A 13,114-nucleotide genomic window follows, 5' to 3' on the forward strand; every position below is an offset into this window, starting at 1 on the left:
ACCTCAATAGAACAGGACATCACACATCCACTAAACACCCACCTCATCCCACTCCCCTCAGGACGCAGGTACAAGGTACCGAGGTGTAGAAGAGCTCGCCTTGGCAAGAGCCTGATCCCTGCTGTATTAGGGACCCTGAACAACAGGCCTCGCTGAATAACACCACTTTCTCTGTTTGAGTGTTGATGCCTCTGTGGATAGTTTGATTAGCAGAGTTGAGGAATGTATGTCTTTTTGTGAGTGTCTTCGTCTATGTCTGTGGAAACACAGATGGTGCTATGGAAAAGAATTTCCCCCAAGGGGACAATAAAGTCTAAAGTCTAAAGTCTAAAAGTCTACACAGATGAAAGGTTACAAACTCTGGTGTATGAGTTCCATTTTCTCCAGTACTTCCCACAGTCATTAGCTTGTAGTCTTAAGAAGAAGGTGAGTTTTTCCATGGAATATATTTCAATTACAATTGCAGTCCAGTCGTCCTTTGTTAATGGTTTTGTCTCCATCCACTTGTGCGTGATGGCTTTTTCGTTTGCAGCCAAGATGCTTTTGTAAAGACACCTGTCCTGAGACTTAAGTCCATTAGGAATTTTAAAAAGGTATAATGTGACAAAGAAGGAAACAACTTCAACTCCAAAAATAATCCTTATTTCTTTTGCCAGCTCTTGCCAGTAAGAATGAATTAGAGGGCCGACCCAAAACACACGAAAATGCCACAGATGTACCACACTTCCTCCAACATTCATCAAGTCCCTTAGAGGCTTGCTGTTTAAATTACATTTTAGGGGTAATAGAATACCGTATTGTACACTTCCAGCAGAATTCACGCCATGATCTAGAGTTGGTGGTCCTAGCCTGACCCTCCCAAATATCACACCAGTCTTCCTCAGCTATCTCCAGGCCAGACTCCTTCTCCCACCTCTGTTTGATATAGAGACTAGAGTGGTTTCTGGAACTTTGTAAACATTTATAAATTTGTGAGCATTCAGCCTTTTTCAAGCGCTGCTACGTCGAAAACCGGGTTCACAAAAAGCTGTGAGGACTTTTTTTTTTTTACAGCTCATGCTAATAGGTTTACATCATTAAAGCTATGGAGTCATTAGCAGGCTGAATAAGTAGAAACAGAACTTTAGAAACCACACATAGTTAGAGGATGAGTGGGGATTTCTAATGCTGTAGAATTGTGTTTGAAAATGCCCCGTTTCCCTCAGTCTTCTCTCCCCTGGTGCTGTAACTGTAGTTACCTCATGTCAGTAGTAATAAAGACAAACACTCACAGGCGCGCTCTCCCAGGGACTTACACCCCTGCACTGTTTGACTTAAGTTAATTTGACTTCCTTGAACATATACCCAAAGTGATGACCAAACAGGCATGTGTCAATGTGTACTGTATTCAAACTGGGAGTGTAAAAGCCTCAGCAGTGCTCCCTACAGACCAAACAGTGTCTTACACCCAAGTGAACCCATGGTGTTTGACACCCAACTGAGGTACAAGCAGGCCAGTATTTAAAAAAAAAAAAAAAGGATTAAATACAAAAACAAACTAATTCAGGTTTTAGAGTTAGATAACACAACTTCAAAAAGAGCTTTGTTACTTCCAAATCCAGACTAAAGGTTACCTGGTGTTTGCCATCTGGCCTGTGAGATTTGGAAACACTTTGGCAGCTTAGGCTGGCAGAACCTCATCCATCTTTTCTATGATAATCTGGCAGTGAGGCGTCTTTTTCCAACTTAATACAAGACAGTTATGTGCATTATTTTGTTGCTTTAGACAAAACAAATTATTAAAAGCTGTCAGGCCTTTGTCAAATTATTTTAACTCCCTCTCAGTTCAACTTAAAATGTATGTTTAACCTTCTGGGTAAAAGTTTCTCAGAGTTTTGTTGGCAGCATTGAAATATGATTTGCACAAAATAGGAGAGGGGTCAAGCTGCAGACCTCCACAGCCAGGCCCCTAGCTTTGCAGACCTCCCCAGTGATGCACGTCCGCAGTCAGGTCTGGAAGTGGTCTTTAAAATAAGTCTTTATGGTGCAAACTTAAATTTTTTCATTCTTCACATTTTCAATTATTTTAGGCTTTAATCAAACTACTGAATGTCGTCCTTGCTTGGTGGAAAAAAGGTCCATTATCTTCCACGGACTCATGCCCTGCCTGGCTAGTGATAGAAAGATTGCTTTGTAAAAAATGTTCCCTGCGCTCTCTCCTTAACAGCCCTGTTGTAGTTAAGGAGTCATATTTTAGTAAAAGCTTTGTTGTTGGGAACACCATCAAAATCTGGAAGCAAATAAAACTATACATTAAAGCTCCAAAAATGTATGTAGATACTCCTATTTGTCAGAACCATTTGTTCACACCAGGCCTTGATGATATAGGTTTTCACATCTGGAGTCAAAAAGGCATCTGTAGTATAGGAGATTTATATATCAATGGGAGTTTTGCTACATTTGCTCGATTTGAGAGCTGTGTACGATATACCAGCAACACATTTTTTCAGATACTTACAGATCAGGGATTATGTCAGAAAGCACTTGCCAAATTTTGTAACCCTGAACAAACATGAGTCCATGGAAGAGATAAATAAATTTGATCCGGTTAAACACTAGGCTGTTTCCCATTTTTATCAAATCTTACACAGCATAGATGAGGTGAATACGTTGGGTCTTAAACAGACGTGGGCTGAAGAGTTAAATGTGGAGATAAAAGATGAGACCTGGGATGAATGTTTAAAGAATATACATGACTGTTCAGTCAATGTACGACACAATCTTATACAGTTTAAAACACTTCACAGACTTTATTACTCTAAGGAAAAACTGCATAGTTTTTTCCCTGATGTTTCTCCTCTCTGTAATAGATGTCAATCCTCAATAGGTAATTTAACGCACTCATTCTGGTCATGTAGTAAACTATCATTGTACTGGAAAAACATCTTTTGCTGTTTGTCTGAGGCTTTTGGAAAATGTTGGAAACCTGACCCACTGGTGGCCATCCTTGGAGCTACAAGCTCCTTATCTTTTACTGATAAGTATGAGAAGAAGGCTGTTTTGTTCGGAATGGTGGTTGCAAAAAAGCTAATACTAAGAGTGTGGAAGATGGACTGTGTGCCCACCTTTGATCTGTGGCTGGGAGAAATGGCGAACACTCTGAACCTTGAGAGACTGAGATTCCACAAAGAAGACAGAGGAAGTGTGTTCAATAAGATCTGGGACCCTTTGCTGAACTTTCTTCGTGGCACACATTAATATTCTGCGTCATAACGGCACCATCCTGCTGCAAATGTGTCCTTGTTTTTTCAAGTTTTTCTTTTTTTTTCCCTAATAAGAACTGCTTAAGATAAGGTTTTAATGTGATCAAGGCTGCTATTGCAACAGACGTGCTCTTTCTTGTTGTTTTTTTTATTTTTCCTTTTGGGAGGGGGGGGGGGGGGGGTTAGCTTTTATTTTTTAAGTTTTGCTTTGTTTGTGTGTTGTCAAGTCTGTATTTTCTATGTTTATAAAAGCAATAAATATATTTTCAAAAAAAACAACTACTGAATGTCAAACCAGTGCCTTGTATTTTTTTGTTTTGAAATAGTTTTGAGACTCTTTGCGTGTGTTTCCGGCCTTGACTGTAGAGGGGCTTCACTGGGTAGGTCTGCAGAGGTATGGGCCTGACTGTAGAGGGGCTTCACTGGGTAGGTCTGCAGAGGTATGGGCCTGACTGTAGAGGGGCTTCACTGGGTAGGTCTGCAGAAGTATGGGCATGACTGGAGGGGCTTCACTGGGTAGGTCTGCAGAGGTATGGGCCTGACTGTGGAGGGGCTTCACTGGATATGTCTGCAGAGGTATGGGCCTGACTGTGGAGGGGCTTCACTGGGTAGGTCTGCAGAGGTATGGGCCTGACTGTGGGGGGGCTTCACTGGGTAGGTCTGCAGAGGTATGGGCCTGACAGTGGACAGGCTTCACTGGGTAGGTCTGCAGAGGTATGGGCCTGAATGTGGAGGGGATTCACTGGGTAGGTCTGCAGAGGTAGGGGCCTGACTGTAGAGGGGCTTCACTGGGTAGGTCTGCAGAGGTATGGGCCCGACTGTGGAGGTCTGCAGAGGTATGGGCCTGACCGTGGAGGTCTGCAGAGGTATGGGCCTGACTGTGGAGGTTTTCAGAGGTAGGGGCCTGACTGTGGGGGTCTGCAGCTAGGCTGTCTTGGCAAAATAGGAGCACACTACCCCAAAAGGAGAATTAAGGATGTATAATTATATTTGTATGCAAGGGCCAACAATAATTTCAGTTAAAGCATTATCTTGGTGTTGCAATTGAAAAATATAAGGGCTGTCAAAGAGAACTGCTTTTATGCATTGATATATCTCTTTGCACTCGATTGCAATTTTTATCAAATTTAGAATTCCATTATTTTGCAACAGTTTTTAGTCCACATTAACGATGTAAAGCGGTTCTCTTCAGTGTCTTGATTTGTGATGTAGTTCCAGTGTGGTTGAAAACAGGTCCTGTGCGTGTAAAACTGTTGTTCCTCACAATGGTAAGCTAGATGACTTGTCTCAACATGCCAAGCTGAGGACATCTCTCAGACCCCAGTCTTCCACAGCGCTGACTGGCCTGCAGTCAGTTGCTTCACATTGCACTGTAGCTAACTTCTGGATTTAGTTTCATCCACAGGTCTGTGCCGATTCTCACAGCCAACCCAGCTGTCCAGCGTTTGAGGTGGGTGGTAGTTCCAACTTGAAGTACTTTACTGATACTCTAATTCTGTTTGACATGAAGTGTTAATGCTTTTGACTTTTCAACTCAACCATCTGAAAGTTGTTGGGTTTTTTATATGTGAAATGTGTCGTTCAAATGCACAGTGGTGTCAATGCTTTCCATCACAGCTGCAGCAGGGGGACGTTTAACTACAGTGTGCCAAGATAGGGGCAAAGTAGCACGCCATCAAGAAAGAAACGTGTTCATATTTGACTTTAAACTGTTCATGCTAACAGCCCTGAAAAATATACAGTCACAAGCAGTTAATGTGTGTGTGTGTGGGTGTGTGTGTGCATGCATAGGTGGGTGAATATGTATGAAAATCACCTGTGTCAATGATGCCGGGATTCGAGTGAAACCAGGAAGGTAAAACCAGACCGCTGAAGGTAGAGAAGCCCAGAATGAGGAGGTTACGGGACGAATTCAGGTCCACGTACTGCAGAGAGAAAGAAAAGACACATTAGTTCTTGTCCACAAAGAGACCTGATATCTGCCCTGGTCCTGGAGTCTTATCCAGGAGAAGCGGGACATGCCAGCTATCCTCAGAAAAACACTATAAAGCACACAGACTGGAGTTTCACAGTGAGAGACACCTTTGGGCGGCTGTGGCTCAGTGGGTTGAGTCGGTCATCTATCAATGGGAGGGTCGGCGGTTCGATCCCAGCTCCTGCAGTCACATGCCCAAGGGTCCTTGAGCAAAACACTGAACCCCAAATTGCTCCCGCTTTTGTTCCACTGTGTGTGAATTTGTACGAATGAGATTAGCTAAAACTGATGGTCCCTCACTAAATAGTAGCCTCTACCATCAGTGAGTGAATGTGTATGAATGGGTGAATGCGACGAGTAGTGTGTGAAGGCACTTTGAGTGGTCAGACAGACTAGAAAAGTGCTATATAGTTACAAGTCCATTTACTAATGTACAGGATAGGATCCACATAGAGATGAGAGGTACCACTCAGTCCCATGGTTGTGAAATAAAGGAACAAGTGAATTACCTCAGTTTTTGATTGACATGTTCTTTCGTTTCACGCTGAGCACGTTTGTCTTTTAAACCACTGAACTGTGATACCAGCCTTTCCTGCTGAAGTCTGTTGCTCCCTCAAGGTTTTAGCACCTAAGGCTTCGTGCCACTGCAGCTGCTCTACACAAACAAAATAATCAATGGAGTATGGAGAGAAAGAACTATTATGTTTCATATTTGCAAAGACTGGCCAAGCACTTCCTGAGATAATGCGTTACATCCTGGGTCAGACTGGATCTCTCTGTCCTAATGATTTAATGATTTTTTTTTAGCTTTAACTAGAAAGGAAACATTTTGATATTTTGATATTTTGGTTTCTCACAGTTTTTAGAACGCTCTGCTGCTTGAAACCAAATCCCATAAAAGTCAAACTTGAAGTTTTTATTGAATATCTGTAAAGGAACTAGATGAAAAGAATAAAAGAAATATTTTGTTTGGTTCTTTTATATATTTTTGTTGCACGACACTTTTAATGAAATTTAGGGTTCAGGTCTGCAAACTATTTGCAAAAGTCAGTTTTTTTTCAAGTGTCAGGTCATGGCTGAAGCAAAACCCTGTTCTAGGTTGCACGAAGGGCAAGAACCTGTGGTCTTGATTTTCAAAGGAGAGAAACCATCAAAATCACCAGTCATTGAGTGCTTGAGGTTTTAATGTCCACCTAATAAATTCTGACACGTTACAGTCCTGAAGTGTCTTTACCTGGAGGTTTGATATCCCCACTGCTGCGATCATTCCAAACATTACGAGAAACATGCCGCCGATGACCGGGTCAGGGATAGTGATAAAAACAGCTCCAAACTTCCCAAAGATTCCCAGGACGATCATCAGAATGCCAGTCGTTTGGAGAACCAGTCTGCTGCCCACCTGGTAAAAAAAAGACCACAGGGATTCAAGGTTAATCAATCATTCTCGCCATGTCAGCTTTGTGTTTTTTTTGTAAGAATGAGTAGTAGAGGTACATCCTATTCTCTAAAGGGAATCTGTGACTTTTAGGAGCTGGCGGCTGAAAGAAGAGGAGAGATAAACAGACAGATGAGCCCATAAAACGCACAGCGGTAGAATCAGCCTTTATCTCAAGAAGCTGTGTCATAATAAGACAGGCTGCATACATCAAACTGACACCCCAGCTCAGTACTGTATACTTATCACATACCGTTCGAGCCTAAATCCATGTAGATGCAAATGACATCCTGTTTGTTGAGTCCAACATTTTTTACAGTGAGAGTCTTCAATCATCCAGTGCAGGAGACTTTACTGATGTTCTCTTCTTTGTGATGTTAATAGGTGCTCAAAGTGTTTCAGCCTATTGTGTGGTCTGCTGTGTTTTGATGTTTTCTGTGTTGTTTTCTCTTTTACTTTTGTTGCAAGATTGTAGAGATATTGTGGAAACCCAGTTCTGCCAGTAAAAGAACAACAAGAAGCTGGGAACTGAGAAACTCGATAGAAAAAACTCCAAATGTTCAGTCATCATTGAGGGATAAACGACATATTTATAAGACATAAAATTAACCCTCCTGTTACCCTCAATTTGCTAACATCTTTTATCCTCGGGGTCAATTTGACCCCAGCAATTTAAACCTCCAGCTGTCAGGTCCTTTATGTTTCTTTGTTGACTACCTAAACAGCCCTTTAAATAAAATATATTTCAAGCATTAATATAATTTAAGCATTTAGAAGGACTTTATTTGTAAAACAGAACATCAAACTGCTGCAAGTTTTTCATGCTCTCGTCGGCCCTGCCTTGTTTCTATGTTATCAAAACGTATGACTCAGGACTCATCATTGAAAGTCTTTAGAGACATGGTGGCTGGAAATATTATATCTCAATCTAAAGGTTGGTAGTTCAATCCCAGCTCATGCAGTCACAAGGAAGTGTCCTTGGTTACAGTGACCTCAATATCATCCTAAACAAATTGTGATATTTCTTATGTTATATACAGCTAAAACAGCCTGGGGTCAAATTGACCCCATGGAACACCAATGCGTAATTTATTTTTCACGGGAAATTGGAACATATCAACATTTTAATTTAGTTTTCCTAGCTGCCCCCATTAAATTAGGAAAAGTCATGAAATAAGAAGCCGAAAGAGAGAGACGTTAAACATTGAATGGGGTCCAATTGACCCCAAGGATAATTGGAGGGTTAATCAACATAATTGGTCTGAAAAAATGACCAAATTAAAAAAAGTTATGACCATTTGATAAAATGTAAAAATGATGAGATAATATTAATAATAAAAATAATAATAATAATAATAATACATTTTATTTAGAAGTGCCTTTCAAAGCACTCAAGGTCACTTTACAGACAGATTAAAACACAATAAATAAAAACAACGTGATGAAATAAATAAAAACAAGCAGAGTTAGATCAAGTTCAAATGAGGCAGTGCAATCAGACAAGGAATGCAATTTGAAACAGGTGAGTTTTAAGTTTGGATTTGAACAGGGGTAGTGAGTCGGAGTTACGGATGTCAGGTGGGAGTGAGTTCCAGAGTTGGGGAGCAGAGCGACTGAAAGCTCTGCTCCCCATGGTGCTGAGACGGGCAGGGGGCACAGAGAGGTGGAGGGAAGAAGGGAGGTCAGTAGAGGCAGGGGAGGCAGAGGCAGGAGACGGGGACTCGGAGGAGTGCACGCTGAGGAAATGTACGCGCAGGAGGCGGGCAGAACGGCAGGACGGGATTTGATTGGTTTAAAATTTTGGCACCCAAAAAAGGCTGATTGGTTGGTGTTTTCCCAGGTTTACTCCGGCTGTAGATAGCAGCTTTTCTTCGCTCTTTTTTAAGAACACATTATGTATTGATTGCCATCTGGACGTAAAGATCATTTTAACCAGTATAACAAAAAGTGTATCTAAATCTGATTACCAACCCCAGCTTTAAGCATTAAGCATTTAGAATCTAATTAAGAAAAAAGAGATTCTCCTGAAAAATGATGATGATGTTGTCTTGTAGTGGCTCATTAAGTGATGATGTTATTCAGGGATCTGTATCTGAAAACTTTCAGTTTAAATCAAGTCTAAGCAAAAAACTGTCTTAATAAAGTGTGCAGCAGGTGTACAATTTAAAACAATTTAAAATAAATAAGGGTCAGGGCAAATTAAAGATCTGTCTAACTACTAATTCAAGAAAACATCCATAATTTAACATACACTCCATTCCATATCAAATCTTTTATGAGGCTGTTTGAGCAGCTAATTTAGTTTTTTTTAAGCTGTATTTTTAGGGCTTTTACACCTTTATTTTATAGAGGAGAGGACAGTGGCCAGTGGGGAAACTAGGAGGGAGTGGGGAAATGATATGCAGGAAAGAGGCCGCAGGCTGGATGCAAACTAAGCTGTACATCTTTTTTCAACTTCTTCAAACAGGGGCTTTGCTGACCAATATTTTATCTAACGAGACGTCCTTACTCCTGTTAAGTAGATCTTATTTGTACACTTCAAAAATTCTTATCTCTACTTCCAAGGGAGAGCACCCTCTTAGGACATCTGCTCCATGTGTTTTGAATCCTTTCGGCTTTGTCTGCTCAGGCACCCATCATGACCTGTCTCATTTATCCACAACACACTGATATAGCAACAAATATCCGCCCCAGTGTTTTATTTGTTCATTTATCTTTTATATTTTTGTTGGAAAAATACACTTTTTTATTAGTAACATTTTTTTTTTCTTCCTGCTGAACATTATTATATTTTTGCCATACTTCATATGTAGTTTGATTGTTCTATCCTGCTCATATGAGCTTTGTTACATTATTTATAACATTCTGCAATACTTCAATTCTTGGCTTGACTCAACTTCCACACTAAATATTAAAGGTGACATATCACACTTTATTCATCAATATATATTGGTCTAAGGGTCCCCAAAACATGTCTTTAAAGTTTATGCTCAAAAAAACACTTTGAAATCAGATTTTGGCATGCCTGAAAAGCCCTCTTCTTCAGTCCTCCTCAGAACACTCTGTTTTCTCTCTGACCACGCCCCCTCAGGAAGTGGATGTGCCTCGGCTGTCCAGCACGTTGATCTAATGTTTACATGTTGGCTGAATATACACGGCTGCTCAGAGATCACGTTACTTCAACCCTCTGAATCTGATCCAGAATCTGATCCTGACGGAGAGGCGCCTGTAGCAGGACCTTTCTGAAGGATTGGTCACAGATTTAGTGTTTCTTGTTGTTTTATTTATCAGTATGTTGACGTGTGTCTTGGTACACAGCTACGAACATGTAGCTATGTGGCTATGCTAACTAGCGCTAGCACTTATCCATGATAAATAAAAATCATCCACTAGATCTACAAATCTGCAGGCCTGGGGAGTAAAACCAACCTCTACCAGAAAGGCAGCAGGACCTTTCTGAAGGATTGGTCACAGATTTAGTGTTTCTTGTTGTTTTATTTGTCAGTATGTAGACGTGTGTCTTGGTACACAGCTACAGCTACGACATGTAGCTATGCTAACTAGCGCTAGCACTTATCTATGATAAATAAAAATCATCCACTAGATCTTCAAATCTGCAGACGTGGGGAGTAAAACCGACCTTTGTGTTCATTAAGACAGCCTACAACTAGCATGCCTCCCTCCTAAGCTCCTTGTTACCACACATTTGTGCAGGTAATGAAAAACGGAGGAGTGATTCAGTATTATTTTATACAGTCTATGGGCTGAACAAGCTCCGAGCTCTGACTCCGTGACAGACCGGATATTGTTGTTACGTAACAAAAACACGGAAGTCTGAAACGGCTCGTTTCACACACATTTACAGAAAGGTGTAGAAATCAAAACAGGGGCAGAATGGATTTTTTTCATTCTCGGGGGGTTTGTAGACATGCCAGGGACACATATTTACGAACCATTAAAAAGTCAATTTTGCATGATATGTCATCTTTAAGTCTTTTATTTTTTACTGTTGATAATCTTTAACAACGCGTCTGTTTTGCAGTGGAATGTGGGTAATAAATTCAGTCTGCTAGGTGTTTAACTCAAACATAAAAAGTCTATATTAGTTTATTGTTTTGCAGCCTTTTCCTTACTTTAAAAGGGTATCGTTAGCACAGATCAAACTTTTTCTTAGCTCTTAAGACAGGGGAGGTGAAAAGAAGCATTTACTGCAGCTCAAGTTTCGCCCACCCCAGTCTAATAACCATTAAACTGAAGGAAATCCACGCTCGTATCATTCTGAGCAGAGATTCAGCTGACATTTACTGTAAGCACCATGAGTCTGGATAACGCCAGAGCATATTTATTATTTGTGTATCCACACCATCAACATGAAATCAATGTTGTTACTGGAGAAGCACCACCCAGCTGGCAAATCTCTCAACTAGACAGACATGAAATCCCCATAAATCAGCTTCACTTCTACATTCCACCAGTCACTGAGTCTGTCCTCTTTCATCTCCTCTGGGCACTGAGCACATAACTTTGTGCATCACATGTGCAGAAGTACTACAGAATGTCACATGCTCTAACAGTGTGACTGTGAGTGAAGTCTGGAATTAGTATGACAATCACAGTTGCGATCAAAAAAGCCAGAGGATTTGGAAAAACAGTGGATAACTCAAATCTGAACATTTAAACCCCTTCGTAAAACTGTAAATGACATTATTTATAACCTCTTACCACTTAGTCTTCACAGCTGCAGTACGCAGATAGACTGGTACAACAAGTCACAAAGATCTCCTCTCTAAAGACCCTTTGAGATGTTGAGCTCACTTAAGTCCAGTTGCGTTTTTACTGAATCCAAACAGAGACAGCTGGATCTTCAAAGAGAAGATCTCAGGCAGTTAACCATGACAGCACTGTGCCAGGTGGAGACACGGATTACCCTCTCAGCGTGAAATGGTTAGGGTTTGGGTTGGAAAATGTGAAAGTGGTTACAGGACCTTTCAAATTCAATTGATAGCACCACATTTTATTTAGTTTGTGTTGATTCTTTTATCGAAGTGATTTATTTATGCAGTTAATAAATCTCTGGAACAAAATGTTGTTAAAGCCGCACTTAATCAGATTTTTCTTTTTTCTGTGAATTGAAAATAAATGTGACGATGAAGTAAAATGACATTTTTATGCACAAACCATTAGAAACAATCACTAACGCTCAGTCCACAGACGTTCTGGGCCATTTTAACTCAGATTTACCCAAAGCTACTGTTCGTGGAGACATCTGTTCTGGGACCTGGAATTATGATCCTGTTTATGTGACTGTTTAAAGATGTTACAAATCTGGTTGTAATACCTACAAACTGTCTGCAGAGTCTCCTTGGAAGTACTTAGAAATTTAAAACACATTCAATATGTAGGATTTACAATTTGGATAGGAAAGTATCACCATGGTATGACTGACCACCAGCAGACAGAGCCTCCAAGCATTGTTCCAAGTCCCAGAGAGACCTCAAGCTTTGAGGCTAATATTGGTCGACATTGGCAAATTATTAAGACTGAAGGTTGCTCTGTTGTGAATTTGAGAGTTGACAGCTTCTTCCAAACAGTTTTCAACCAGACTGGTATTCTCACAGTGAAGGATTACTACGATAAATTGCTGTTGTGTTCCCTTCCACTCCAATAAGATCACGTGAGATCTTTTGGACTTTACCACTCTTTAAGGTCTCGTTTTTGATTATACAATGATTAACTTCACGGTTTACAATCTTTGCTCCCATCAACCCTTTATTGTAGTAGCAGCAGCTAGGGATGGTCAGAAGTCCCAGATGCCCAAATGGAAATTTAAATTCCAGCTAGCCAAGCTAAAGAAAAGAAAGCACTCATAAAACAGCTGAAATTGAGCATGCTAAACAAGAGATCACAGCGTCTGCCGGTAAATTATGTCTCGTTGGTTTTGCAGAATGTTGCAAACACAGCTATCCTTTGGTCCCACTTGCAGGTGAACTTCTACATGCCTGTGCTGGTCACACTTATATGCCATTTAACTAGACACGGCCTACATACAACTTTATCTCTAGATCAAAATACTTTCAGAACGTAAGCAGCTATGAAATGCCATGTGCTTTCTCTACCTTGCAACATACACTACCAGTCAAAAGTTTGGAAACACCTTCTCATTCAAGGGTTTGTATTTATTTTAATTATTTGAAACACTGTAGATTAATACCAAAGACATCAAAACTATGAAAGAACATATATGGAATTATTTAATGAACAAAAAAGTGTTAAACAAAGCAGAATGTGTTTTATATTTTAGATTCTGTAAAGTAGCCCCCTTTTTCCTTCATGACAGCTTTGCACACTCTTGGTATTCTCTCAGTCTGCTTCATGAAGTGGTCTCCTGGAATGGTTTCTAATTAACATGAGCCTTGACACAAGTTCATTTGTAGAAGGACTTGCCTTCTTAATGTGTTTGAG

At 40.5% G+C, this 13,114-nt stretch overlaps 1 protein-coding gene across 1 annotated transcript in view; it reads right to left on the reverse strand.

The window, feature by feature from the left end:
• Window positions 1-13,114, reverse strand: part of si:dkey-106n21.1 (solute carrier family 23 member 1) — a 72,026-nt gene that overhangs the window by 6,853 nt on the left and 52,059 nt on the right. The window contains exons 9-10 of the mRNA XM_034685167.1: window positions 6,452-6,616; window positions 5,059-5,167 (exon numbers count right to left, since the gene is read on the reverse strand). Coding sequence (XP_034541058.1) covers window positions 5,059-5,167; window positions 6,452-6,616 — 274 coding nt within the window. The remainder of the gene's footprint in view (window positions 1-5,058; window positions 5,168-6,451; window positions 6,617-13,114) is intronic.

Source organism: Notolabrus celidotus, chromosome 6 (genome assembly GCF_009762535.1).
Source record: "Notolabrus celidotus isolate fNotCel1 chromosome 6, fNotCel1.pri, whole genome shotgun sequence".
Classification (NCBI taxonomy): domain Eukaryota; kingdom Metazoa; phylum Chordata; class Actinopteri; order Labriformes; family Labridae; genus Notolabrus; species Notolabrus celidotus.